At 62.7% G+C, this 27,495-nt stretch overlaps 1 protein-coding gene across 4 annotated transcripts; it reads left to right on the top strand.

Moving 5' to 3' along the window:
• The first annotated feature begins 1,724 nt into the window (after nt 1–1,724).
• On the top strand, nt 1,725–27,495 carry SMARCA4 (SWI/SNF related, matrix associated, actin dependent regulator of chromatin, subfamily a, member 4). 4 transcript variants are annotated; one of them, XM_055126234.1, is made up of 36 exons: nt 1,725–1,907; nt 4,882–5,015; nt 7,196–7,445; nt 7,553–7,685; nt 7,769–8,161; nt 8,267–8,365; nt 8,616–8,874; nt 9,089–9,215; nt 9,916–10,089; nt 10,226–10,399; nt 10,705–10,872; nt 10,951–11,001; nt 11,245–11,375; nt 11,467–11,524; nt 12,371–12,492; nt 12,616–12,766; nt 13,072–13,235; nt 13,479–13,545; nt 13,965–14,075; nt 14,241–14,483; nt 15,284–15,397; nt 16,012–16,119; nt 16,227–16,313; nt 16,421–16,467; nt 16,946–17,112; nt 18,005–18,168; nt 20,537–20,764; nt 21,062–21,160; nt 21,429–21,506; nt 22,571–22,789; nt 23,507–23,769; nt 25,335–25,443; nt 25,569–25,670; nt 25,844–25,976; nt 26,082–26,224; nt 26,990–27,495. In XM_055126234.1, the coding sequence occupies exons 3-36, from the start codon at nt 7,224–7,226 to the stop codon at nt 27,020–27,022; spliced, it is 4,941 nt and encodes a 1,646-aa protein (XP_054982209.1). In that variant the 5' UTR covers nt 1,725–1,907; nt 4,882–5,015; nt 7,196–7,223; the 3' UTR covers nt 27,023–27,495. The 4 variants fall into 4 exon arrangements, with proteins under 4 accessions (XP_054982209.1, XP_054982210.1, XP_054982212.1 ...); XM_055126235.1 differs by lacking the exon at nt 4,882–5,015 and having other exon boundaries at nt 1,726–1,907; nt 23,516–23,769; XM_055126237.1 differs by lacking the exons at nt 4,882–5,015; nt 21,062–21,160 and having other exon boundaries at nt 1,726–1,907; nt 23,516–23,769; nt 25,338–25,443.

Here is a 27,495-nt window from a genome sequence, read left to right as displayed (position 1 = left end):
AGGCTGTGTGCAAAGCAAGCGTTCCTCCCTGCTGTACTATCTCTCAACCCTGGGTTCAGGTTTTTTTTTTTTTGGCTTTTTGGGTCACACCCGGCAATGTACAGGGGTTACTCCTGGCTCATGCACTCAGGAACCACGCCTGGCGGTGCTCAGGGTACCATATGGGATTCTGGGAATCGAACCCGGGTCGGTCTCGGGCAAGGCAAACGCCCTACCCGCTGTGCTATCGCTCCAGCCCCATGGACTCAGGTTTTAAGTCCAGCTCTGGCTCTGCCAGGCGCTCCCACCTACTCCCCGCTCTGAGCCATCAGCCAGGGCTGGCCGAGCCCACAGCTCTGAGCTCAGGCAGACGGTCACTGCCTCCTCCAGCCAGCACACCCAGTGCCCGGTGCTGGAGCCAGGGCACTTTGTGGAGTTGGTAATCAAATTCAGGAGCACGGAGGCGATGGCACAGCTGTGCAGGAGGGAGCCCCGAGGTGGCCAGGTGGGTGTGGGGGCGTCCAGCTGGACCTGAGAAACACAGAGAAATGAGGTCCATCCCAGGACTCGGCCCCTCCTGAGCCCTGGCCAGGTTGCAGAACTGAATTCACAGACATAGAGCGAGCTTTCCCAGCACGGAGCAAAGGTCTAGTCATTTGGGGTCTTCACACCCAGGACCATCTCCCTCGCACCCTCTTCACTCAAAAGGCTCCTACAATCTTGTTTCCTTTTGTTTTTTCAGGGTGGGGGGAGATCTTTCCTGGCAGTGCCAGGGGCTTACTCCTAGCTCAGCACTCAGTAATCAGTCCTGATGATGTTAAGTACCACACTCCAGTGTGGTGCTGGGGATCAAACCGGGGTCGGCTGCATGCAAGTGCCTTATCTCCTGTACTTAACCTCCCAAGACACAGGTCTTGTTCTTCTTGCCCTAGCGGGCCTCCCACAGACTGTTACCCCTCCATGCACTTCTTATGTTCCTATCTGTGTTTTGCAGGATCCACACCCGGTAGTGCTCAGGGCTTATTCCTGGCTATGTGTTCTGGGATCGATGGCTCCTGACAGGGCCCAGTGGACCGTATAAAGTGCAGAGGATTGAGCCCAAGTCAGCTGCATGCAAGGCAAGGGGTCCACGGGCTGTCCGATCTCTCCGGCTCCCGAGTTTTGCATCTTTCCTGTGCGTGCGGCACTTGCACCTGGCACAAGGCCGTGGGTCAACGGGTATTCGCTAAAAGAACCTGGGAGGCCCCCGGGAGGTTTGCCACAAAGGCGGAATCACCAAGCGGGCCACGCCATAAGCTTGAGAAACGATCCAGTCCTGGGTTCCGTGCGCCGCCTCTGCTCTGTCCGGGCCCAGCCTCTCTTTGGTGTCCTTTGGCCCGACGTCCCCATAGACCCCGCTGCCATCCTGTCCCCAACTCGCCGCTTCCAGTCGCCGCCGCCGCCGCCGCCGCAGTGGAACCGGCTCTGCGCACGCGACCTGGCCTGGGCTCCGCGCGCAGGCGCAGGACCGCCGCGGCCCCAGGGGGGCGGAGCGTCGGCCGCGAGATCGCACGGCGGCCCCGCCCACCTCCCGGGGCGCGCGCCCTGGGCTCCCCGCCCCCCCGCGGGCGGCCGCGCACGCGCGCTGGGAGCGGAAGGGCGGGAGCGCGCGCGACCGCGGCGGGGCGAGCGGCGGAAGCGACCGAGACGGGCCCGAACGGCGGCGGGGGGAGGGGAGCTGGCGGGTGCGCGCGCAGCGGGGGCGCGGGCGGCGTGTGGCGGGGGGGCGGGCGCGCGCGCGCGGCTTTACCCTCGATCGGCGGCGGCGGCGGCGGCGGCGGCGGCGGCTTCTTTGTTTCCTGAGGCGAGGCGAGACGCCCCCTGTGCCTCGGGCCCCGCGCGCAGGGCCGGGGGCGGCGCCGGGAAGGCGACGGCGCGGGCGGCTCCCGGTAAGGAAGGCGGGGCGCGGCGTCGCGGGAGCACGGTGCGGGCTCGGGAGGACGGTTTGAATGGAGCCGGGGCGCCGCGGGGGGAGGGGGCCGCCGGCGCGGGGAGCAGGGCCGGGGTACGGCGGCGCCCGAGGGTCAAGAAGCCCGGGCAGCACCGCGCGCGCGGGGCCAGGCCCCAGCGGAACGAGGTGGCGGCGGCGGCTCCTGGGCCGACGGGCCCGGCTGGGGGGGCGGGAGCCGGGCCGCGTGGAGGCCGCGCGTGCCCGCGGGCGCGCTCCCGCCGGGGTCTGGGGACAAAAGCGGGCGGTGCAGGGGTCCGGCCCCCCATAAGCGTCGTCTGGGCCTCGACGGCAACAATAGTCGTGCTTCTCCGGGCGCGACCCTCCGAGGCTGCCTCGGGGCGGTTGGGGCGCCGGCCAGACGCACCCCCAGGTGTGGCCTGCCTCGCTGGGGGTGGCGCCGGCCTCGAATTTTTTACGTCTTAAAAACGGGATTGTTTATCGATTTTTTTTTTCTCTCCCTCCACCCACCGCCGCCCCCCCACACACACTTTGCCGTGCAGTGGAGGGGCGCTTAGCAGCAAGTGAGGGGACCCTGGGAAACTACCGTTGAAAACATAGTTCAGTGTCTTTTTTTTTGTGTTTCTTCCATTCCTATTTTCCGGATTGAGGCATTTATTACATTAAAAAACAAACTCAAAAGTGTGTTTCATTCCTAATTTGAGGACGCTGGTTTGGATCCTTTTTCAGCCCAGTGAGTTTTTAGGGAGAAAGTAGGACTTGGGCAGGAAAACTTAGGAGAATTGGAGACAGTTTTGTTTGTGCTGAGAGACCTATTAGCGTTTGATTTCTGGTGCTCTGGGTCTCTAAGCTGTGTGACCTCAGGCCAGTGGCTTAATCTCTCTGAACCTTTGCTTTCCTCCTTTGTGAAATTGGGGATGTCACGGGAGGAGCTGGGGCAAATCTGGAAAGTGGTTTCTGGCCGCTGGGCGACTGCCCCCACCCCTCCCAGTAACTATCTTGTCGCCGTCGTTGCTGCCTCTGGGGACACTGGTCGAAGCCCTACAGGATGGCAGACAGTTGGTGTCCGGTGCCCTGTGGTCTGTCATCTGCCCTTAGCAGCACCAGGGCGAGGAGCAGGAGGGTAGAAAGTGTTCAGTCCGGTTGCCTGGAAGAGGCGCGTGTGGGGGAGGCCCAGGTGTGGACATGCCACTTGACCGGGGTACCCACACTTTGCCCTGAGTTTGTAATGACCCCAGAGAGAGAGAGAGAGAGAGAGAGAGAGAGAGAGAGAGAGAGAGAGAGAGAGAGAGAGAGAGAGAGAGAGTGTGTGTGTGTGTGTGTGTGTGTACACATTGGCTTGGGGGCCACATGGGCAGTGCTCGGGAGCTGCCCCCAGCTCTAAGGATGGGACTTGCTCCTGGTGGAGCTCAGGGGACCCTGTGGTTCTGGGGATTGATCCCAGGCCCCCTGCATGCAAGCCTACATTCAGCCCACTGGGCTCGTCCCTCTCTCTCGCTCTCTCGCTCTTTCACTGTCTCTGGTCTACCTGGCAAAAGTTTGCATTGTCAGTGAGGGTGTACGTGTGGTGTCACAGTTGGGGGGTTCCTAATTTGTCCCTCACCCAAGGGTGTGGAGCGGGGCACTCTTGGGCCTGCCGCCCCCGAAAGCTCAGCCCGCAGCTGGGGTTCTCCACTTGTGAGGCAGGTCTTGCCGGCGAGGCTGTACCCAGAGTTGGCCAGGAAGCAGCGTCACCTGGGGTGCCTGTCCTGGGGCGCCTTTTCTGGGGCGCTGGAGCCCTTTGATCTTGGAGCTGGTGTATGTCCGATTGTTGGTCCCCCCATTCCCTCTGACATCTACAGGCAAAGACTTAGAAATGCAGAAACGCTCCTGCGTCCCGCCTCCCAGATCAAGGCCCCAGCCCTTCAGGGAGTTGGATCCCCTGAGTTAGTGGGGGTGGGGTTTGGGCCCCCCTTCATGGGGCTTGGGGGACCCCCCAGGGTGGGAATTTCAGGTAGGTGAGCACCTTGACCCCAGTCCTGTCTGCCCCCAATCAGGGCTGTCTGGGCCTGTGTGTGTGTTGTCTGTCTGTCTGGGCCTCTGTGTGTGTGTGTGTGTGTGTGTGTGTGTGTGTGTGTGTGTGTGTGTGTGTCTCTCTGTCTGTCTGGGCCTCTGTGTGTGTCTCTGTGTCTCTGTCTGTCTGGGCCTCTCTGTGTGTGTGTGTCTGTCTGTCTGGGCCTCTCTGTGTGTGTGTGTCTGTGTTGTCCCCCACAGCCGGGAGGGGTCCCCCAAGACAGCAGCCGACTCTGTCGGGTTGGGGAGGGGTGGGACAGACGTCAAGGTGAGTGTCTGATGAGAACCATCATTTCCCCTCCCCGGGGCCTCTGTCTGTCTGGGCCTGTGTGTGTGTATATGTCTCTATGTCTGTCTGTCTGTCTGTCTTGTGTCTGGGCCTGTGTGTGTCTGTGGGTATGGTTGTCTGTAGCTAGGCCTGTTTGTGTGTGTTTCTGGGGGGCGGGGGAGTGTTGTGTCTTGTCCGGGCCTGTGTGTGTGTGTGTTTATGGGTACCTGGGTACAAGGGGCCTATGTGTTGTCTGGGCCTGTGTGTGTCTACAGACATGGGGGTCATTGATAGGCTCCCCAACATAAACACACCATCTTCCTTTCCTTTGCCACTTTCTGTCATTCCCACAGCCTAGAGGGGTCCCCCAAGACAGCAGTTGACCCTTAGGCAGGGGAGGGGTGGGACAGACATGGGGTGGGGTCTGATGAGAACCAGTGTTTCCTCCCTGGGGGTCCTGTGATGGGGAGTGACCGCGCCTGGTATCAGGGCACCCCTGGGATGTGCTGGGGGTCACTGGGCCTGGGCCAGTAGAACATGAACAGCTTGGCAGCCCCGGGAATGTGTCGGGGTGGTGGGGATGGAACACACCACAGCCACAGTGCTCAGGGCTGACTCTTGGCTCTCTACTCAGGGCTCACTCTGGAGGGGCTCCGGGAGACCCTGTAGGGTGTCGGGACTGCATCCAGGTCGCCTGCGTGGAGGGCCGGCACCTTCCCTGCCGTCCTGTGTCTGGCCAGGGAGGAGCTGGGAGTTTAAAAGGCTCAGGTAGGGCTGGAGAGAGTATGGGGTAGTCCGGTGGGCAGCGCTGGCCTGGTGTGGGGCAGTTCTGATTCACTTCCTGCCACCATCCATGGGTCCCCACTGGGCACAGTGGGTGGGTGGGGGCCAAGTCCCCATCCCGAACAAAGCCAGACTCATTCAGGGAGGTGCTCAAAGAGCTGGACCTGTGAAGACTCAGCCCCCAGCACCCCATGGGCCCTGCGTGCCAGGGCTGGCCCAGACTCCCCCTCCAAATCTTAGTGCTGAAAGGGGGGATCCAGCGTGGACGCAGAGAGAGGCTGGAGGGCGCTGCTCTCGGCCTGTCCAGAGCTGGCCCTGGGTCCCCTTGGCCTGGTGGGGGGAATGCTCCAGGCTGGCTTCAGCCCCAGCCGAGGTCAGTCACCAAGTTTGAAGAGGCACCATCTCATGGTCTCATGGAGCGGGTGGGGGGGGGGGAGCGGGGCCTGGGGTGTCGGGATGTCCCTGGGGACTGTGCTGGGGGACTGGGCGGGGGTAAGTTCTGCTTTCCTGGTGGGCTTGCCCTATGGGTGCAGGAAGCAGGTGGCCGTGTGACGGTTGCTGCCTCATCTGCTTGGGTGGGAGACTTTGGGGCAGCACAGTGCCCCCCCCCCCCAGCCCTAGACATGCTCCTGCCCGTCCTGGTGCTTCTCCACCTGCTCTTTGCACCATTCCAGGCTCTCTGACACCTTTTGATCCTCAGCCCCAACCTGTTCCTCAGGCCGCCCAGGAGTCCCTCCCCCCACCTCTGGTGGCCCCATGGGCGCCACCCTCTGGTGGGCTGGCCCCTAGGTCCCTGTGTCATACCAGGTGCAGGGTGCCCCATGGGGGCTGGGAGGGGGGGGTTTGGGGTTGCCCACTTTAGTTGCAGGGCTGCCTGCCTGGGTCTTGGCACCCTGGTCCAGGGCTCGCCTCTGTGTTGCGGCCTGGTGCTCCAGCTGCTGAACCACGTCTGGCCCCGCTGCTGGTCCCTGGGACCACCCTTGACTCTGACCGAGGGCTGCGGTGGGCTCCTGGCGTGCTGCTGTGCTGAGACCCCAGCTTCGAGTTGCTGGCGTGATCCCACATAAGTGGTACTGGAGGCCTTCCTCCAAGAACTGCGGGGGCCACGGCGAGGGCAGCAGGGCACAGGAGTGTGTGCAGAGTGTGTGACCTAACCCCCATTTATTTATTTTACTACCGGGAGTATCCTGCCCGCATGGTAGAGCCTGGAAAGCTCCCCGTGGCGTATTCGATATGCCAAAAACAGTAACAAGCCTCACAATGGAGACGTTACTGGTGCCCGCTCAAGCAAGTCAGTGAACAATGGGACAACAGTGCTATAGTGCTATTTAATGAATCATCGTGAGACAGACCATTACAAAGCTGTTCATGATTGAATTTCAATCATACAGTATTCTAACATGCATCTCTCCACCAGTGTACGTTTCCCAACACCAGTGTCCCCAGGTTCCCTGTTCCCTTCCATCTCCCCACCCCCTGCCTTGCCTCTGGCAGGCACTTTCCTTCTCTCTCCCCCTCTCCTTTTTTTCTGTTTTGTTTTTTAAAACTTAGTTCTTTTGGGTTTGTTTGTTTGTTTGTTTTTGGCTTTTTGGGTCACACCCGGCACTGCACAGGGGTTACTCCTGGCTCTGCACGCAGGAATTACTGCTGCTAGTGCTCAGGGGACCATATGGGATACTGGGAATCGAACTCAGTTCAGACTCGTGCAAGGCAAGCATCGCTCCAGCTCCGAACTTAGTTCTTTTGATTTGGGGCCACACCTGGCAATGCTCAGGGTTTCCTCCTGGATCGTCGCTCAGGAATCACTCTGGCAGTACTCGGGGGACCATGTGGATGCTGCCAGGGTAGAACCCAGGTCTGCCTTGTGCAGGGCAGATGCCCTCCTGCTGGCCTGTTGCTCCAGTGCCTCTAACCCCCATTGTAGTTTTGGTTTTTGTGCCCCTCTGGGTGGTGCTCATGGCGGGGGGGTGGACCTTGTAGGGTCCAGGACAGAGTCCCAGGGACCGCGCTGGTCTTGGGCTGTGGTGCTGCCTCCGGCCATCAGCTGTCTCAGGCCTGATATGGATCTTTGGGGGCTCTGGGTTTCCTGTGGGGGTCGACCCCTCGTCCTGCAGCCTCGGGCCCACTCTTGAGCCTTGGCTTTTCCTCTGAATTCTCTCCTGCAGGAGACAAGAGTGCCGGGCTCCGCTGACCATGTCCACCCCTGACCCGCCTCTGGGCGGGACCCCTCGGCCAGGCCCTTCCCCTGGACCCGGCCCCTCCCCGGGAGCCATGCTGGGCCCTAGCCCTGGGCCCTCTCCTGGCTCTGCCCACAGCATGATGGGGCCCAGCCCGGGCCCCCCATCGGCAGGACACCCCATCTCCACACCAGGGCCTGGAGGGTACCCGCAGGACAACATGCACCAGATGCACAAGGTAGGTGCACAGGCCCCAGGTGCCGCCCTGTCCCCCTCCCCGCTAACCCGCTGTGACGCGACCCGGGTGGGTACCTTTGACTGACCTGCGCCCTCCTGGTCCCCCAGCCAATGGAGTCCATGCACGAGAAGGGCCTTTCCGATGACCCCCGCTATGGCCAGATGAAGGGTCTGGGCCTGCGGTCCGGGGGCCACGCCGGGATGGGGCCCCCGCCCAGCCCCATGGACCAGCACTCCCAAGGTACTGTCCCAGCCCTCCCGCCCCACCCTGCCCGCCCGCCTGACCCCACCTGATCCCAACTGCGCCCCCCTCCATCCCCACAGGTTACCCCTCGCCCCTGGGTGGCTCTGAGCACGCCTCCAGCCCCGTGCCCGCCAGCGGCCCGTCCTCCGGCCCCCAGATGGCATCCGGGCCTGGAGGTGCCCCGCTTGATGCCGCCGACCCACAGGCCTTGGGCCAGCAGAACCGGGGCCCAACCCCGTTCAACCAGAACCAGCTACACCAGTTGCGGGCACAGATCATGGCCTACAAGATGCTGGCACGGGGGCAGCCCCTGCCCGACCACCTGCAGATGGCGGTGCAGGGCAAGCGGCCCCTGCCGGCCATGCAGCAGCAGATGCCCACGCTGCCCCCGCCCTCCGTGTCAGCCGCGGGGCCCGGCCCTGGCCCTGGCCCGGGCCCTGGCCCCGCACCACCCAACTATAGCCGCCCTCATGGTAAGGAGTGGCCGGGGGTCTGCTGCCCGGTGCTCCCCCGGTCTGTGGGGGGCAGAGGGGGCACTGTGGGGCCCACTCCACACTGTGCTCGTCCCTCCCATCTAGGTATGGGCGGACCCAACATGCCCCCACCGGGACCCTCGGGCGTGCCCCCTGGGATGCCGGGCCAGCCCCCTGGAGGACCTCCCAAGCCCTGGCCTGATGGTAAGTTTCAGGGAGCCTGGGTAGGGGGGTCCTGGCTGCACCTCTTCCCTCTGGAAACTAGGGTGCCAGGGAGACTCCACGCTCCGTGCCAGGGGTGGCCCCGGTGTTCATTCCACCACACGTGTCTGGGTAGAGGCCGTGGGGAGGGATGGAGCGCCGGAGACGGACAGATGGATTGCCAGGCCAGCGGCCGGTGGGGCTGGTGCTGCACCGCATCTCCTGCTCATCCTGGACTTCCGTTTGCCCCCAGGGCCCCTGGCCAATGCTGCTGCCCCCACCAGCACACCTCAGAAGCTGATCCCCCCACAGCCGACGGGCCGCCCCTCACCCGCGCCCCCCGCTGTCCCACCTGCCGCCTCGCCTGTGATGCCACCGCAGACACAGTCCCCCGGGCAGCCGGCCCAGCCCGCGCCCATGGTGCCGCTGCACCAGAAGCAGAGCCGCATCACCCCCATCCAGAAGCCGCGGGGCCTGGACCCCGTGGAGATCCTGCAGGAGCGCGAGTACAGGTGCGGCACCCCTCGATAAAGGGGGCATGGGGCTGAGCACGTGCTTCCCCCGTGTGACCCCAGGGTTTCATCCAGGCGGGCAGCTGGTGAACGAGCCCGATGCTAAGAGACTGTGTGGGCAGCAGCCCCCGGGAATGTCGGGGGGGGGGGGCCGCCAGGTCTATTCCCGATGTCCCTTTCCTGCCCGCTCATTGTTGCCTGCCCTTCCCGCCAGGCTGCAGGCGCGCATCGCGCACCGAATTCAGGAACTCGAAAACCTCCCCGGCTCACTGGCCGGGGATCTGCGAACCAAAGCGACCATCGAGCTCAAGGCTCTCCGGCTGCTCAACTTCCAGAGGCAGGTGGGTGCAGGCCCCTCCAGGCCGGCCCGGGCCCGAAGGAGTCCTTGCCGTGCAGCCTGCCCCGCCCAGCTCAGATCCTTGAGCACTGTCCCCCAGACTGTTCTAGGATGATCTGCAGGCTGTCTGCTCCCCCTGGCATTCCCTCAGGAGGAAGTGTGGTCTGCGAGGCAGTGGGCTAGGTCAGGCCAGTTTCCACGGGCACCAGGTTTTGTTTGCAGTGGCACCTTAGGAGAAGGAACTTAAGGCCCAGACTGATAGTGCAGCGGGGCGGGTGCTCGCTTTGCACATGGCCGACGACGAAGGTTTTTTCCCTGGCACCCCATAGGGTCTTCCACACCCCACTAATAGTGATCCCTGAACACTGCCAGGTGTAGCCCAAAAACTAAAGAAAAGCTTATTTAAAAGGGGCTGGAGCGATAGCACAGTGGGTAGGGTGTTTGCCTTGCACGTGGGAGACCCGGGTTTGACTCTCAGCATCCCATATGGTCCCCCAGCATCGCCAGGAATAATTCCTGAGTGCAGAGCCAGGAGTAACCCCTGTGCATCGCTGATGTGACCCGAAAAGAAAAAAAAAAAAAAAAACTCCTTACTTAAAAAAAAAAAAAAGTGGTGCTCAAGGACAATGGGAGGCGGCAGGCGGCCCCTGCTGGGCACCCGGGGTAGCGCAGGCCTGACCGCATGCCTGCCTGCTGCCCTGCAGCTGCGGCAGGAGGTGGTGGTGTGCATGCGGCGGGACACGGCCCTCGAGACGGCGCTCAACGCCAAGGCCTACAAGCGCAGCAAGCGGCAGTCCCTGCGCGAGGCCCGCATCACGGAGAAGCTGGAGAAGCAACAGAAGATCGAGCAGGAGCGGAAGCGCCGGCAGAAGCACCAGGTGAGGGCCCTGTGGGGACGGGGCCTGGCCTGGGGTGCAGGCTGGGCTTCGTGCCATCTGGGAGGCCGGGGGGCACCGTGGGGTGGCCACATGGCCCCGGTAGTGCCCCTTCAGCGCCCCGTCCGCGTGCCCGCAGGAATACCTCAACAGCATCCTCCAGCACGCCAAGGACTTCAAGGAGTACCACCGCTCAGTGACAGGCAAGATCCAGAAGCTGACCAAGGCGGTGGCCACCTACCACGCCAACACGGAGCGCGAGCAGAAGAAGGAGAACGAGCGCATCGAGAAGGAGCGCATGCGGCGGCTCATGGTGCGGGGCTGAGCTCTGGAAGTGCTCCCGGGGCCACAGAGGGCAAGGGAGAGGATGGACGGGGTGGGAGGGGCCTAAGCTCTGAGAACTGCGGCGGGGGGTCCCAAGGAGCCTCACGGGCCAGCGGGACGCCCTGACCTTTACTCTGAACCCAAGGGAGTGCCTGGGAAGGGGGGGCTGAGGGCTGCAGCATCTGCTACAGAGAAAGACGGATGTGGGGGTCAGGGAGGCAGGGCGGGGTGCAGGGGTGGGCGGAGGGAAGGGTGGTGGTGAGGGGCTGCTCCTGACTGACCTCACCATGGCAGGCAGAGGACGAGGAGGGCTACCGCAAGCTCATTGACCAGAAGAAGGACAAACGGCTGGCCTACCTCCTGCAGCAGACGGACGAGTACGTGGCCAACCTCACCGAGCTGGTGCGCCAACACAAGGCCGCGCAGGTGGCCAAGGAGAAAAAGAAGAAGAAGAAGAAGAAGGTCTTGCCGGGTGGGGCGCACGGGGTGGGCGGCGTCTGTGGCCAGGCCTGTCCTCACCGTTTTTCTCTCTCCTTCCAGAAGGCGGAAAATGCAGAAGGGCAGACGCCCGCCATCGGCCCTGATGGGGAGGTGAGGACTCGGTGGCAGTTCTTGGGCTGGTCCCTGGGTTTCATCCCAAAACACACATGCACACACGCCACTTTTTCTGTGTGTTTCCATTGGGGGACCATGGCCGGTGTTCCTTGAGGACCGATTGTCTCGTGGCTCAGGGCCCGCTTCCTGTGTTGCTCGGGGGCTCCTGTGACGTGTGTTGTGGGGGGGGGGGGGTTCCTGCCCCTCGGGAGCTGTGCATCACAGCGCAACTCTCTGCAGCCCTTGGATGAGACGAGCCAGATGAGCGACCTGCCGGTGAAGGTGATCCACGTGGAGAGCGGCAAGATCCTCACGGGCACCGACGCCCCCAAGGCAGGCCAGCTGGAGGCCTGGCTGGAGATGAACCCGGGGTGAGTGGGGCGTGCTCGCCCCCGCCTGGAGGGGACAGGGGTACGTCTGCACCCTGAGCCGACGTCCAGACTGCTGCTTCTGTCTGTCCAGGTACGAAGTGGCTCCCAGATCGGACAGCGAGGAAAGTGGCTCCGAAGAGGAAGAGGAGGTGAGTGGGCTGCACCCGCTGTGTGTCCGTCCCCCACGCACACTAGGGCCCTCCCACTTCTGGGAGCCTCGAGACCCCACTGCCCTTCGGGCCCGTGAGGCCATCACTGGCTGTCACGTCTCACGCCACAGGCCTCGTGTCACGTGCCCTGTGGTCCTCACGTGCAGCTGTCGGGGTGAAGGCCACGTTCATAGCAGAATTTCTCATGCGCTCGCCTGGTAGTGCTCGGGCTCTTTCCTGACCACACACAGGGATCAGGCCCGGGCTGGCCGCGGGCAAGGCCAGTTCCTTTCCCGCAGCACCATCGCTCCTGTCCCAGAAGGTTCTGTTCAATTAGGCTTCGCTGTTTCCACCTTTCTGATTACGTTCCGTCTTTGCCCTGGTTGTTATTACGGGGTGGGACACTGAATGAAGGAGTGACTTGATTCAGAAGTACAGAAGGGGGACAGGCAGGAAGCTCCCCAGACTACAGGAGCCCACCTTAGTTACATGCGGGTGGGGGTTGGTGAGAGTCCAGTGAGGTGAGTGATGGGTGAGGTGAATGAGGTGAGTGAGTGACAGGTGCGGTGAGTGAGGGTGAGGTGAGTGAGAGATGGGTGGGTTGAGGTGAGTAACGGGTCAGGTGAGTGAGTGGGGGTGAGGAGGGTGAAGTGAGTAAAGGTGAGGTGAGTGAGAGATGGGTGGGTTGAGGCGAGTGACGGGTCAGGTGAGTGAATGACGGTGAGGCGAGTGAGTGGGGGAGAGGAGAGTGATTGAGGGAGAGAGTGAGTGACCGTGAGGAAAGTGACAGGTGAGCCCGTGTCAGGTGCGGTGGGTGAGCGAACTGTCCTGGGCTCGTCCCTGCAGGAGGAGGAGGAGGAGCAGCCGCAGCCCGCACAGCCGCCTGCGCTGCCCGTGGAGGAGAAGAAGAAGATTCCAGACCCTGACAGTGATGACGTCTCTGAGGTGGACGCCCGCCACATCATCGAGTGAGCACTGGACCCGGGGCCTCCCGACATGCATGTTCCCACAGGCCTACCAGTACTGTTGGGGTGGGGGGGAGTCTTCTGCCCATGGCATCCTCACGCGGCCCCCGTCCTGTGCACCCTCAGGAATGCCAAGCAGGATGTGGATGATGAGTACGGCGTGTCTCAGGCCCTGGCGCGCGGGCTGCAGTCCTACTACGCCGTGGCCCACGCCGTCACTGAGCGCGTGGACAAGCAGTCTGCGCTCATGGTCAACGGCGTACTCAAGCAGTACCAGGTGAGGCGCCTGTGGGGACACAGGGCAGCTCCCTCGCCCTGGGATGGCCCGACCTGCTGGGGGTGGGAGAGCCCTCAAGAACCCTCCCGGGCTCCGTGGATGCACTGACCAGGGAGCCCAGCTCCCCTGCTCTCCTGGGACCAACCCCTGTGCCCCTTAACCTTTCGGCCCCTATGGGAGTTCCCAGAGGCCCCGAAGGGCTTGGACGTGGCAGAGAAGCCCAGGCCTGGGTGGCGCCAGGAGGACTGCAGGGAGCCACCCAGCGCTGCCCTCCACCCACCTGTCCTCTCCCGTCCGTCCCGCAGATCAAGGGCCTGGAGTGGCTGGTGTCGCTGTACAACAACAACCTGAATGGAATCCTGGCTGACGAGATGGGGCTGGGCAAGACCATCCAGACCATCGCGCTCATCACATACCTCATGGAGCACAAGCGCATTAACGGCCCCTTCCTCATCATCGTGCCGCTCTCGTGCGTGCTGCTCCCCTCCCTGAGCCCCCGCTGAGACCTGCCCTGTGTCAGGGCCACGAAGGGAACCCCGTGCACGGCCCCCAGGCGTCTCCGCCCCTCATGTGCCCGCTCCTGAACCTGGGGCTAACCTGGTTCTCGGGGTTCAGGGCCCCCCATGCAGGCTGCTCTCCCTGTACCTGGCTGATGTGGCCCCCACCTGCCCCTGCTGGCGTCTGATACCCCCTCCCCCCCGCTTCCTCACAGGACACTGTCCAACTGGGCATATGAGTTCGACAAGTGGGCCCCGTCTGTGGTGAAGGTGTCCTACAAGGTAGGGGGGGGCTTCAGGGTCACGGCAGTTTGTGGGGGGCAGTGCTTGTTTGACGGGCCCCCCAGTTCCCTCTGGATTTTCTCATCCTCCCGAACTTTGTCTCGTGAAGGGATGGACCCTCAGTCGTGCCGGGCCCTTGCCAAGGTCTCATGTCACTAGTGAGACCTCAAGCCCAGTACCAGGTGGCTGGGGGGGTGGTCAGGGGTCATGCGGGTGTTTGTCACATCGCCACAGAATCAGGGTGTCCCTGTCAGCAGTCCTGCAGGCTGCTACGAGCTGCTCAGCTCTGTGGGGTGCAGGGGTGTCGGGCATATCCGGCGGGCGATCCCCGGGTCAGAAGCAGGCCCCCCAAAGGCCCAACTGGCCTCCCCGCCGTGGGGCGTGGGGATTGCTGAGGCCCTCGGCCCCTCTTCCCATAGGGCTCCCCCGCCGCCCGGCGCGCCTTCGTGCCGCAGCTCCGCAGCGGGAAGTTCAACGTGTTGCTGACCACGTACGAGTATATCATCAAGGACAAGCACATCCTGGCCAAGGTGGGGGTCCCTGGCACTGCGGGCTGTGTCCTGGCCCGTGTCGGGGGGGCCTGCACTGGGGCTGCGTGAGCCTTATTGCTTCTAGTCAGTGCTCAGGGGCCTGGGGTTCCCTCCCCACGGTGCTGGGATGAAGCCCCCGCCGTCCCCCCTACCCGCTCTCCACAGATCCGCTGGAAGTATATGATCGTGGACGAGGGCCACCGCATGAAGAACCACCACTGCAAGCTGACGCAGGTGCTGAACACGCACTACGTGGCCCCCCGCCGCCTGCTGCTCACGGGCACCCCGCTGCAAAACAAGCTCCCCGAGCTGTGGGCGCTGCTCAACTTCCTCCTGCCCACCATCTTCAAGAGCTGCAGCACCTTTGAGCAGTGGTTCAACGCGCCCTTCGCCATGACGGGCGAGAAGGTAGATGGCTCCAGGGAAGCGGGAGGGCCCAGGCGCCATCCCTGTGACATGGGATTCCCCAGCCACGTGGCCTCAGAAACGTACTTCTGGAACGATAGTCCAGCAGGGAGGGCACTTGCCTGGCATGTGGCCAACCGGGGTTTGGTCCCTGGCATCCCACATGGTCCCCCAAGCACCGCCAGGCAGGATTCTTGAGAGCAGAGCCAGGAGTAACCCCTGAACATTGCTGAGTGTGAGCAAGGGAACAAAAGCCTCTTACTTTGGGGGCTGGAGCGATAGCACATTGGGTAGGGCATTTGTCTTGCACTTAACCAACCCGGGTTCAATTCCTAGTGTCCCATATGATCCCCTGAGCACCACCAGGGATAATTCCTGAGTGCACAACCAGGAGTAACCCCTGTGCGTCGCCAGGTGTGACGTAAAAAAAGTCTTACTTCTTACCTTTACTGTATTCCGGTGTGTGGGGCCTGAGTGTGGCTTCCCGGGCGGCTTCTGTGCCCAGCTCCGGCGCTAACAAGCACGGTGCTCAGGTCTCTCTCCTGGCTCTGCGCTCAGGGTCCTGGCAGAGCTTGGTGGACACTGTGGTGCCAGGGATTGAACCCCGTCGGCTCTATACGGCCATGCGTCGCTCCACGCCCATCGGCTAAAAGGGGCTCTGGGGGACACCCCCTTCCATCCAGCCCTTAGGGTGTTTGTACAGCCCCATCTGGGGAGCGAGCCCCGTCTCTGACCCCCAGGATTGTTTCGGGGGAGGGCGGGGGATCCACAAAGCCCAGCGCTGACAGGCGGACTGCCTGCAGGTGGACCTGAATGAGGAGGAAACCATCCTCATCATCCGGCGACTCCACAAGGTGCTGCGGCCCTTCCTGCTGCGGCGCCTCAAGAAGGAGGTGGAGGCTCAGCTGCCCGAGAAGGTGAGGGGCCCTGGGCCTGGGCGAGGTAGGGGCGCAGCTGCCCGAGAAGGTGAGGGCCCCAGGTTTGGGCAAGGTGGGGGCACAGCTTCCCGAGAAGGTGAGGGGCCCTGGTTTGGGCGAGGTGGGGGCGCAGCTTCCCGAGAAGGTGAGGGGCCCCGGGTCTGGGCAAGGAGGCAGTGCAGCTGCCCGGAAGGTGAGGGGCCCCGGGTCTGGGCGAGGAGGGGGCGCAGCTGCCCGAGAAGGTGAGGGGCCCTGGGTCTGGGCAAGGAGGCAGTGCAGCTGCCCGGAAGGTGAGGGGCCCCGGGTCTGGGCAAGGAGGGGGCGCAGCTGCCCGAGAAGGTGAGGGGCCCGGGTCTGGGCGAGGTGGGGGCACAGCTGCCCGAGAAAGTGAGGGGCCCAGGGTCTGGGCGAGGAGGGGGCACAGCTGCCCGAGAAGGTGAGGGGCCCGGGCCTGGGCGAGGTAGGGGCGCAGCTGCCCAGAAGGTGAGGGGCCCCGAGCCTGGGCGAGGAGGGGGTGCAGCTGCCCGGAAGGTGAGGAGCCCAGGCCTGGGTGAGGAGGGGGCGCAGCTGCCCGGAAGGTGAGGGGCCCGGCCTGAGCTGAGTTGCGCCTGCAGGTAGAGTACGTCATCAAGTGCGACATGTCAGCGCTGCAGCGCGTTCTATACCGGCACATGCAGGCCAAGGGCGTGCTGCTCACCGATGGCTCCGAGAAGGACAAGAAGGTGGGCGCCACTACCCAGCACCCCTCCCTCTCCCGGCCCTTCTTCCCTCTGCACCCCTTCCCCTCCCAGCTTACGAGTTCACTCGCAAGTGCCCTTCTGCTCCACAGGGCAAAGGCGGCACCAAGACACTGATGAACACCATCATGCAGTTGCGCAAGATCTGCAACCACCCCTACATGTTCCAGCACATCGAGGTGCAGCCCAAACACTCCCCGGTCCCCTTCTGCACCCCCCTGGGCCTGCCGCGCGCCCTGGTGAGCGCTGGAGTGGGCCCTCCCTGACTCCCCGCCTTTCCTTGCAGGAGTCCTTCTCCGAGCATCTGGGCTTCACCGGTGGCATCGTGCAGGGGTGAGTCGCGTGGGGCACCATGGTCAGGTAGCAGGACCCAATGGTCTTCAAGGGATGACCTGGACGCTGCTCTCTTTGGTCCAGCCGGAGATGGAAGGAGCGACAGCCGTGGGGCCGCGGGGAGGGTCAGACACGCAGACGCGGGAGGCAGTGGCGTCTCGGCCCGTGGGCTGTGGCTTCAGGGGTCATGGGCACGCGTGGCTGGGACAGTCTGACTTTGTTGTGCTCAGGAACTGTTTCTGGCAGGAAGAAGGGCCCTGTGGTATCTGGGAGCCACTGCCCAGCCCAGTTCTTCATGGCCAGGGTCTGCTCTGCCCGCATTTCCTGTGATAGGACCCGTGTCCCAAGCAGAGGCCCCTGACGTCTCCTGAGCCGCAGCTGGGGCTCCCCAGTGGTGCCCCAAGCCCTGCCCTTCGGGGTGCTGCGGGTGCCCGGGGCCCACGCTCAGGCCCAGTCTCTTCCCCCCCCATGCCCCCAGGCTGGACCTGTACCGTGCCTCTGGCAAGTTCGAGCTGCTGGACCGTATCCTGCCCAAGCTGCGGGCCACCAGCCACAAAGTGCTGCTCTTCTGCCAGATGACCTCGCTCATGACCATCATGGAGGACTACTTCGCCTACCGCGGCTTCAAGTACCTGCGGCTGGACGGTGAGCAGGCAGACGCCAGGGCCTCCTTCGTCCACCCCAGCCGCAGCTCACATGGCTCATGATGACAGGTCTGAGAGGGAGGGTGGCGGGCCGTGGCCCTGCCAGGCTGGCTCCAGCTGGAAGTGTGGGAAGCTCCACTCCTAGCAGACAAAGGAATATATGGACAGATGCTGACACAAGCCCCAGAGGCTCATGGCCTTCAGATGCCCAGGCTTGGTGCGTCCAGCGTCCCCTCAGCAGGACTGTGTCCTCACGAGACCTCTCCATACTCTGCTCCAGGATCTGGGAGACCCTTGTTCCCTCAGCGCCGTCCTGATTACTGGTGCTTACAGTGGGGGTGAAGGGTGTTCAGTTCTTAGGGAATAGCACCTGCCACGCCCCAGCTCACCTGGGGATTAGGAGAGAATTGGGGTACCTCCTTCCCCGCGGTTTCTGCAGCCGCCCGTGTGTCCCCAGGGCCCGTCTCCCAGATGGTGCGGACTTGGTGTTCGTGGCCAGGCCTTTGCAGGCAGCCCTCTATTTGGGCTGTTCTCCTTCACGTCTGGTTGTGTAGCTGGACTCGGGGGTGGATAAGGCTGGGGTGAGGGGACCTCCATGAGACGGCACCGTCCCCCGTGCGGGAACCCAGATTGGCCCCCACCCTGCCAGAGCTGCCAGGCTCCAAGCATCGCCTCGCCCTGAAAAGGCCCCTGGCATGGCCTTGAGCCGTGGCGCATCTCAGCTACGTGTGGCCTCCTGGCGGTGCAATCTCCGGCAGCCTGAGCTTTGGGGGTCTTCACCTCTGCCCATTTTGGGGTCCAGCGCTTCCCCCCACAGATCACTGGGTTCTGCAGTTCCAGCCAGGCTCCGTCCAGCTCAACCTTCTCCCTCTCTCCCCCGCGGGCCGGCTCAGGCACCACCAAGGCTGAGGACCGGGGGATGCTGCTGAAGACCTTCAACGAGCCGGGCTCCGAGTACTTCATCTTCCTGCTGAGCACCCGCGCCGGCGGCCTGGGCCTCAACCTGCAGTCGGCAGACACCGTCATCATCTTCGACAGCGACTGGAACCCGCACCAGGTATAGCAGGCCCGGCCGGGGCAGGGCTTGGGAGGGCTAGGGGTGCCGGTCCTTCCGGAAGAGCCCAGGAGGGCCCCAGAGTCAAGATGGGCCGGGCAGGTGTGAGGGGCTAAGGGTCCTGCTCCTTTCTGTCACCAGCTGTGGCCGTGGCCAACCTTCATCCAGGGGCCAGGGCTGGGTAGCACTAGCTGGGCTTGCGACCATCCTTGACACCCCCGATGGCTTCTTGTTCTTACGGAGCACGGGGTGGGTCCCTTTGCCACCAGCATCCTCTGGAGGCTGAGAGATAGGTCAGAAGGGGAGCCCCCCCCGGAGCTGGAGCGATAGCACAGTGGGTAGGGCGTTTGCCTTGCAAGCCACCGACTCAGGTTCGATTCCCAGCATCCCATATGGTCCCCTGAGCACTGCCAGGAGTAATTCCTGAGTGCAGAGCCAGAAGTAACCCAGAAGTAACCCCTGTGCATCGCCAGTTATGACCCAAAAAGCAAAAAAAAAAAGGGGGGGAGGACCCCACTTCAGTCCCCAGAACACTACGTAGAGCCCTCCTTTCCCCAGGCATTGTTAGGGAGGCTCCCACAAAATACAAAAGAGGCTAGAGTGGTAGTATGGCAGGGCAAGCACTGGGCTTACACATGGCCAACCGGGGTCCGATTCCTGTAACCACATACAGTCCTGGAACCCCATTAGGAGTCATCTTTGAGCACAGAGCCCAGAAAATGCCCTGAGCACAGAGGCAGGAGTCAGTCCTGAGTGCAGAGCCAGAAGTTAGCCCTAAGCGCAGAGCCGGGAGTCAGCCTCCAGCCTCAAGCCAGCCCTGAGCACTGGCAGTGTGGCTCCAAAACAAAACTAAAATTCCAGCCCTGAACACGGCCGGGGGGCAGTCTGTGCGGCTGTTTCCCACCTGCGTGTGCCCACTTTCCCTGTCAGCAGCTCACGTGCCTTTCGTGGCTCCTGCGCCCTGCGGGTCCGTTCACTGTGGCTGTCCCTGCACACAGCCCTGCATGGGGGTCTGGCTGCATGCCTGCCCCGGGGACCTCTGGTCGTACTCTCAGCTTGGCCCCATCCTCCTCAGCAGGTTGTCACCATCCTGTCCCATTCCAGTGGCTGTCCCATGCAGCCACGGTGGTCCCCAGCCGTCTCCCCTGCCATGCCACGTGCCGGGCCTCTCCACCCACTGCCCCTGCCCCAGGTCCTCAGCCCACAGACATGGACCCTCACAGGGACAGGATCCCAGCCCTTCCTCGGGCGTGCGTGTGGCTCAGCTCCTCGACAAAGGCCTGGAAACGCACAGGACACAGGTCCCAAGTCCAGGGAGAGCTTCCCTTCAGAGAGCCCCACCTGCGGGGCTGTCCAGCCCAACCCCACTGCGTGGAGGCCGCTCAAGGGGCCCTGGGATGCTCCCGCTGGCACCCGGCCGCAGGGGCCTCTCCTGGCTGCCGGGCCTCAGCGCCACACTGTGCTCGCGTGTCCCCCCCCCCCCAGTCGGAAACAGGACTCGGGCCAGAGCAATAGAATAGTGGGGAGGGCGTTTGCTTTGCACTCTGCTGACCTGGGTTCGAGCCCCTGCAAGTTCGAGCCCCCATATGGTCCCGCAAGCTCTTCTAGGAGTCAGCCCTGAGCACAGAGTTAGGAGTCTGCCCTGGGCACAGCCAGATGTGGCAAAAAAATAGAAAACAAAATTAAGAAAAAATAAGCAGGACTGGAGCCAGAGAGACAGAGTGGGGCTGGCCCCTGCCCTTCATGCGGCCAGTCCAAGTTTGTCCCTAGCACCTCATATGGTCCCCCAACTCCTCAGAACTGAGACCTGAGTGCCACCGGGTGTGTCCCCAAGACAAAAACAAAAAGCAGCGGGGCTCTAAAGTGTGGGTGCCTTCGACTTTGTGGGGCGGGGGTACACCTGGGCCACAAGAGATGGGTTCGGGGACTAGAACCCAGGGTGCACCCCAGTGGGTGAACTCAGTAACCGCTCTTCCTCAGGGGCCCTTCCCCTACAGAGTGGGACATTTCCAGGCTGGAGAGGTCGAGGGCAAGTTGCTTGTCTTGCATGCAGCTTGCCCTGGGTTCAATCCATCCCTGCCACCCCAAAGGGTCCCAAGTCCCATCAGGAGTGATTTTTGAGCACAGAGCCAAGAGTCAGCCTGAGCATCACTGGGTATAGCACAAAAGTTGCAAGGGGCGGAGCGGCTGGTACAGCAGGGCGTGTGCTTTACATGGGACAGACCCAGTTCCGTCCCGGCGTCCATGTGGTCTTCCAGATACCGCCAGAAGTGATCCCAGAGCATCGCCCAGTGTGGCCCCAAAACAAAGTTGGGGGAACACTTAGGGAGTTGGGGTCCGGCCCCAGCACTGATGGCACCTCCGCCCCCAGGACCTGCAGGCACAGGACCGCGCCCACCGCATCGGGCAGCAGAACGAAGTGCGCGTGCTGCGCCTGTGCACGGTCAACAGTGTGGAGGAGAAGATCCTGGCGGCCGCCAAGTACAAGCTCAACGTGGACCAGAAGGTGATCCAGGCGGGCATGTTCGACCAGAAGTCCTCGAGCCACGAGCGCCGCGCCTTCCTGCAGGCCATCCTGGAGCATGAGGAGCAGGACGAGGTGAGCCCCCCTACCGCGCCGCCCCGAGCGTGAGTGCTGGACGCCTGAGCCGCTTCCATTTTTGGTTTTTTGGTGTTTTTTGTGTGTTTTTTTTTTTTTTCTTTTTTACCTTTTTGCATTTTTCTTTTTACTTTTTTTTTTTTTTTTTGCATCCCTTTGGAGTAAAGGGAGTGTGGGCTGATCGGAAGAGGAAGAGGAGCATTTGCTTTTTTTTTTTTTTTTCTTCGCAACCAAAAAAAAAAAAGCCACCAGATGGATCACCAGCCCGGGAGACTGAAGTCCTCTATCTATTCACAGAGCAGACACTGCGGCCCGGGCAGCGGCAGTGCCAGCCTCGCCCACTCTGCCCCTCCGCCCGCGGGCCTCAACCCCGACCTGGAGGAGCCACCTCTAAAGGTGAGCGGGCTGGGGCCTGTCCACGCCCCGGCCAGCCTCGGCGCCACCTCCCACATGGCCTGCAGGGCCCTGGTCCCACGGAGCGAGCGTGTGCGTGTGCGTGTGCCCCACCCCATGGCCGGCCAGGTGCCCACCCCCCGCCGGAACGAGACCGCCAGCTCGTCTCCCACGGACAGACCGACTGACCGACTGCCACGGCTCGCCGCCGAGCCCAGCTGCCACCCAGCTCGGCCTCACCGCCCTTCGCTAACCCTGTGCCATCTTATAGGAGGAAGACGAGGTGCCCGACGATGAGACCGTCAATCAGATGATCGCCCGGCATGAGGAGGAGTTTGACCTGTTCATGGTGAGCACAGGGCTGTTGGGACAGACAGACATACGGACACACACAGACAGATATACTCTGGTCAGACACATGATACGCAAAGACACACCTCAGACAGACACTAGATGCGTGGACACATACACAGATAGGTACACCCTGGACAAACACGTGACATGTAAACGTATGGGCACACAGATGCACCTTGGACAGACTCGCGGACACACTCAGATAGCCCGGGACAGACACGTGGACACACTCAGAAAGCCCAGGACAGACACGTGGACACACACCCAGATAACCTGGGACAGACACATGGACACACATCCAGATAGCCCGGGACAGACACTTGGACACACACTCGTATAGTCCAGGACAGACACGTGGGCACACACTCAAATAGACACAGCCTGGATAGATATGTGGACACAAATATACGTACCCACATACCCCAGACAGACGTGGACAGATACACAGACACACACACCCCAGACAGATACACAGACACACCCAGGACAGACACAGCCCAGACACATAGAAATATCAGGCACCCAAGACAGACACCTCCTCGCAGATAGACACACACAGACCCTGCACACAGAAGCGCATGCCCCTCGGGACAGACAAATGAGCAGAAACACGCAGAGGCCCGAGTGATAGGATGGCAGAGAGAGCATTACCTTGACGTAGCTGATGTGGGTTCGATCCCTGGCACCAACCACTGCCAGGAGTGATGCCTGAGTGCAGAGCTGGGAGTGACCCCTGAGCATCGCTGGGTGTGGCCCCAAAACAAACACACATTCACGAATGGGGCTCTGCCGTGTTCCTGCGGCCTCACCTCCCCAAGAGTGGCCCTTCACAGTGCCCACCTCCGTTTTCAGTATAGGGCTTTGATTGGTTGTCAGTGTTGGGCGCCACTTGTAAAGGTGCCATGTGGACCACCCTGGGCCATGCTTGACTCGTGCCCAGCAGTGCTCAGGGGACCAGCAGAGGCTGCTGGAGCAGAGCCTGGGCCAGGCACCGGGATGTGCCTGCTCCCCCGGCTGACGTTTCCTCCGGCCCCGTGCCGCCCGCCCGTGGCCCCGCAGCGCATGGACCTGGACCGCAGGCGCGAGGAGGCCCGCAACCCCAAGCGGAAGCCGCGACTGATGGAGGAGGACGAGCTGCCGTCGTGGATCATCAAGGACGATGCTGAGGTGGAGCGGCTGACGTGCGAGGAGGAGGAGGAGAAGATGTTCGGGCGCGGCTCGCGGCACCGCAAGGAGGTGGACTACAGCGACTCGCTCACCGAGAAGCAGTGGCTGAAGGTACAGCTCGGGAGGGGTTGCCTGCCACCCCACGCCGGAGACATCGCGGGGACCCGGCCCGCTTAAGATGGATATTTTTTTGCAAGGGTCCATACCTGGCAGCTGTCGGGGGTCACTCCTGGTGGGGCTCGGGGACCCTGGGCAGTGCCTGGGATCTAAAGCCCGTTTGATTGCCTGCCAGGCAGGCGCCTTCCCCACTTCTGCCGGGAACATCTGGGCGCTGGCCCAGGAATCGGGAATTGGGTTTCTCCCGAGCCCGTTCCAAGGAGTGGAGCTGCCTGTGGACGATGCGGGGCCCACGGTTCACCCTCCTGGCCGCTGTGTGTGCTTGGGCCGTGCTCTGTCCTGGCAGGGCCTTTTCCGTCTCGTCAGACCTGGGGGCCGAGTGCACATGGCCGGGTCTCAGCCTGCTCATGCCTCTCTCTGCCCAGTCTGATCCCACCTCCCAGATGGGCTCTCGGGGACTCCAGGGGTATCAGTTCGGGGATGACACGCACTCTCCCAGGCGCCTCCGTGTGGCACCTGTGGCCTCCTTCCATCCCCGGCATGCTGCTGATGCCAGAAGGGGCCCCCCCTGGGGTGCGGGTGCCCCCTCGGGCGAGTGCTGGGCACTCCATGCCCCACCCCTGCAGGAGAGGTTTGGGGGGAGTCCAATCCCCACCCGGGCAGGCGCCTCTGCTGGCCCTGGGTGCTGGCTGTCCTATTCTGCCACTATTGACCCTGAAGGCCATCGAGGAGGGCACGCTGGAGGAGATCGAAGAGGAGGTCCGGCAGAAGAAGTCGTCGCGCAAGCGTAAGCGGGAGACTGACGCCGGCCCCTCCACCCCGACGGCCAGCACGCGCAGCCGCGACAAGGACGACGAGAGCAAGAAACAGAAGAAGCGCGGGCGGCCACCAGCCGAGAAGCTCTCACCCAACCCGCCGAGCCTCACCAAGAAGATGAAGAAGATTGTGGATGCCGTGATCAAGTACAAGGACAGGTCGGCGGGCGCGGGGGCCCCTCAGGATCAGGGTCGCTTGGCACAGCTTAGGTGGGAGAGCCCAAAGGCCAAAGGTCACCCGCAGGAGAAATCACAGATGAGAGGGAAGAACCGGGCCGTCTCCAGGAAGGCATCCTGGTGGCCAGAGCTGGCGAGGTGGGGCCCGGAGACAGGCCCTGTCCACACAAGCCTCGGGTGCCGGCCCTTGTAACACCCAGCTCAAATCCTGAGATACCAGAACGTTCTGGCCAGAAGGGAATCAAGAAGGTGAAGCTAGTTAGAAATGAAAGCAGGGGCTGGAGCAATAGCACAGCGGGCAGGGCATTTGCCTTGCACGCAGCTGACCCGGGTTCGATTCCCAGCATCCCATATGGTCCCCTGAGCACCGCCAGGAATAATTCCTGAGTGCAGAGCCAGGAGTAACCCCTGGGCATCACCGGGTGTGACCAAAAAATGAAAGAAAAGAAAGTACTCCAGTGGCCAGAGCCGTCGGCAGGCAGGGAAGGCACTTGCCTTTGTGTGCGTAGCCAACCCAGGTTCAGCCCCGCACCCCACGTGGTCCCCCAGGCACTGCCAGGAGTGACCCCTGAGCCTGGCTGGTGTGGCCCAACATGAAATAAGTAAAAGTGGGCGCCAGCTGGAGGTCTGCAGGAGGCGGAGGGAGAAGGTAGACCCGGAAGCTCAGCAGCACGGTCTCGCCGCCGGCCCCCACACGAGGGTGAACTTTCAGGCAGAGCAGGACAGCACTGCTGACCCGGCAGGGGCTTCACCCTTCTGTTTCGTGGGGGTCAGCTTTAGAAGGGGGAGCTCACTGTCCTGCAGGCTCCCGTCACAACAGTTACAGAGACTCGCCCAGTAGTATCCGCACAGGGTCCCTGGGCAGCTGCAGGCTAGTATCTGCGTGATCTAGCGACACCGCAACAGAGAGGTTAATGAGGCTGGTTAGATGATGGGGGAGACCCCCACCCCTCCACTCATAAAGGCAGACTGGTGCCCAAACCTCCCCTCATCATCCAGGAAGAAAGTGCCCCCAACCTGTTGCGGGGGGTGGGGGGAAGGGGGTAGACTGGGGACCCGTGAGGTTAGGCCCTTCCTGTGTCCCCCCCCTCCAGTGTTTACCCCAACATGTGCAGGCTCAGAGAAGCTGGCCCCAGCAGCCACTCTCCAAGTTTACCTCACATGTTTTTATTTATTTTTAAAATTACTTATTTATTTGGGTCACACCCAGCGATGCTCAGGGCTTAGTCCTGGCTCTGCACCTCAGAAATAAACCCTGGCAGTGCTTGGGGAACCATATGGGATGCTGGTGATCGAACCGGGATCAGCTGCATGCAAGGCCAGCGCCCTATCTGCTGTACTATTGCTCCAGCCCCTTGCCTCACATTAAATAGCTGTGAGTTGTCTGTCCCTGCTTCCCCGGGATCAGGGAGGTTTGTAGGACCGAGGCAGGTGGTCCTCGTGGCTGCAAGGGCAGGCAACGGCCTGTCCTCCACGTGCTTGGCAGCATCTTGGGACTATTCCAGAACACCCGAGGGAGCGCTGACCCCGCCTTGTGCCCCCTGCAGCAGTAGCGGCCGGCAGCTGAGCGAGGTCTTCATCCAGCTCCCCTCCCGCAAGGAGCTGCCAGAGTACTACGAGCTCATCCGCAAGCCCGTGGATTTCAAGAAGATAAAGGTGAGGGCTGGCAGAGAAACCCCACGCCCAGGAGCTGCAAGGCTGCGTGGGACCAGGGTGCCGAGGGGGTGTGGATACGTGGGTATGAGGCGAGGCTCTAAGCGTCTTTCTCCCACTGTGCCCAGGAGCGCATCCGCAACCACAAGTACCGCAGCCTCAACGACTTGGAGAAGGATGTGATGCTGCTGTGCCAGAACGCACAGACCTTCAACCTGGAGGGCTCGCTGGTGAGTGGGCGTGGCTGTTGTGGGTGTGGACATGGGAGGGCTCAGTAGTGAGTGGGCGGGGCTCTGGGAGGGGTGGGGCACACACTGATCGCTGGCTCCTTGGTGGGTGCTGGGAAAGGTTAGTGGGTAGTGCGCAGGCCTTTGCCACTCCAGCGCCCCCAACCCCTGTCCAGATCTATGAAGACTCCATCGTGCTGCAGTCCGTGTTCACCAGCGTGCGGCAGAAAATAGAGAAGGAGGATGACAGCGAGGGCGAGGAGAGCGAGGAAGAGGAAGAGGGCGAAGAGGAAGGCTCTGAGTCTGAGTGTGAGTCCCTTGGAGGGGCATGCAGATCCCTGGGTCAGGGGACGAGTCCCCACCCCCAGGCTTACCGCACCCTCCTCCCTTTTTGGGGTTCCCCCGCCCCCCCAGCCCGCTCCGTGAAGGTGAAGATCAAGCTGGGCCGGAAGGAGAAGGCACAGGACCGGCTCAAGGGGGGCCGGCGACGGCCGAGCCGGGGGTCTCGGGCCAAGCCAGTGGTGAGCGACGACGACAGTGAAGAGGAGCAGGAGGAGGTGAGGCCCAAGGGACCCCCAAGGACACTCACGACCCCATGAGGAGGTATCCTCATTCCTCCAGTGCATAGATGGAGAAACTGAGGCCAGGAGGAATGGCTGTGCCACCCCGCTAGCCCCAAAGTTGCATCCTTGTGACCCTCAACCGAGGTCTTTGCACAAGGGACAGCAGACGGCGGGTCAAGTGTGGCCCACAAGGACCCCCAGAAATGCACAGGACAGCCTTTCGGGGCCCTCGGGGACAGCCAAGGCCAGGGCTGTAGGGCTGGTGCGTGACGGGCGAGCGCAGCTCCTGGCCTCCAAGCTCCACACAGCCCGTACCAGGCCTCGGGCACCCTTGGGGAGGCCCCCAAACAAACTCAGAATCCCACGGGGCACACACGTGGCCTGGTCACCTTTGCCTGGTGCCCACTGCAATGCCCCTCGCTTTGAGGGTGCCCTGATGGGCTAGCTTGGGTGCGCAGCCCCACCTCTGGGTGGGTCCCAGCCATGACAGGGCTGCCCTGGGATGTGCCTACTGTCCTGGAGGGCTGTAGACCAAAAGCCGATCTGCGTGAACAGATTCTCTTCTCCTTCCTTCTTCACTTCGGGGTGCTCAGGGGACCCTGCAGTGCCAGGGTGGCAGCCCAGGCCCCCCCATGCAGACCTGTGCTCAGCACTGTAAACCCCTCCTTCCTCCTGGGAGCGGGGGTCTTGGGGCTGCAGCTGCCTGGGGACCCCTCACATTCTGGGGACCCCTCACATTCTCTCCTGCTACCCCTCCAGGACCGTTCAGGAAGTGGCAGCGAGGAAGACTGAACCCCGACATTCCAGAGCCGCCCCCAGCCCCTGGTTCCAGAGCCGAGACCGTGTAGCCCTTAGCAGTAACGGGTAGCAGCTGATGTAGTTTCCGACTTGGGGTGAAAGTGTATCCGCGCCCCCTCCATATTTATACAGAGGAGATGTAGGACTGTTTGCGTCCGGCCCGGCCCGCCCCCGGTGCTGGGGCTGGTGGTCGGTCAGAGCATTAATGTTCGCACCAAAGCCCAGCCCAGAGGGGGCACAGAGGGACGGGCAGGCGCCACCGGCTCCCCCCTCCCTCGGCGGGGAGCCCTGGCAGCCGCGGTGGGGACCACTGTCGTGTGGGCCGGGGGTGCATGCGTGTAGCCGGCCCCTCCTCGTACTGTATTTCTCGGACAGGCCACACCCGCCGGGCCGGGGCCTCAGGCCTGGCGGCGAATGTCAGTGTCACTGGATGTCAAACAGTAATAAATTAAGCCGATGACAACACA

This window comes from Sorex araneus, chromosome 2 (assembly GCF_027595985.1).
Source record: "Sorex araneus isolate mSorAra2 chromosome 2, mSorAra2.pri, whole genome shotgun sequence".
NCBI classification, from domain to species: Eukaryota; Metazoa; Chordata; class Mammalia; order Eulipotyphla; family Soricidae; genus Sorex; species Sorex araneus.
The sequence above is the reverse complement of the archived record's forward strand: the minus strand, read 5'-3'. Positions and strand labels throughout refer to the sequence as shown.

Bases quoted from the DNA above. Each gene is read 5' to 3' on its own strand.
- SMARCA4 (XM_055126234.1), top strand. From the start codon at position 7,224: ATGTCCACCCCTGACCCGCCTCTGGGCGGGACCCCTCGGCCAGGCCCT. The intron at 8,366-8,615 runs GTAAGTTTCAGG...GTTTGCCCCCAG, and splicing joins TCCCAAGCCCTGGCCTGATG to GGCCCCTGGCCAATGCTGCT. The intron at 16,314-16,420 runs GTGCAGCCCAAA...CTTTCCTTGCAG, and splicing joins ACATGTTCCAGCACATCGAG to GAGTCCTTCTCCGAGCATCT.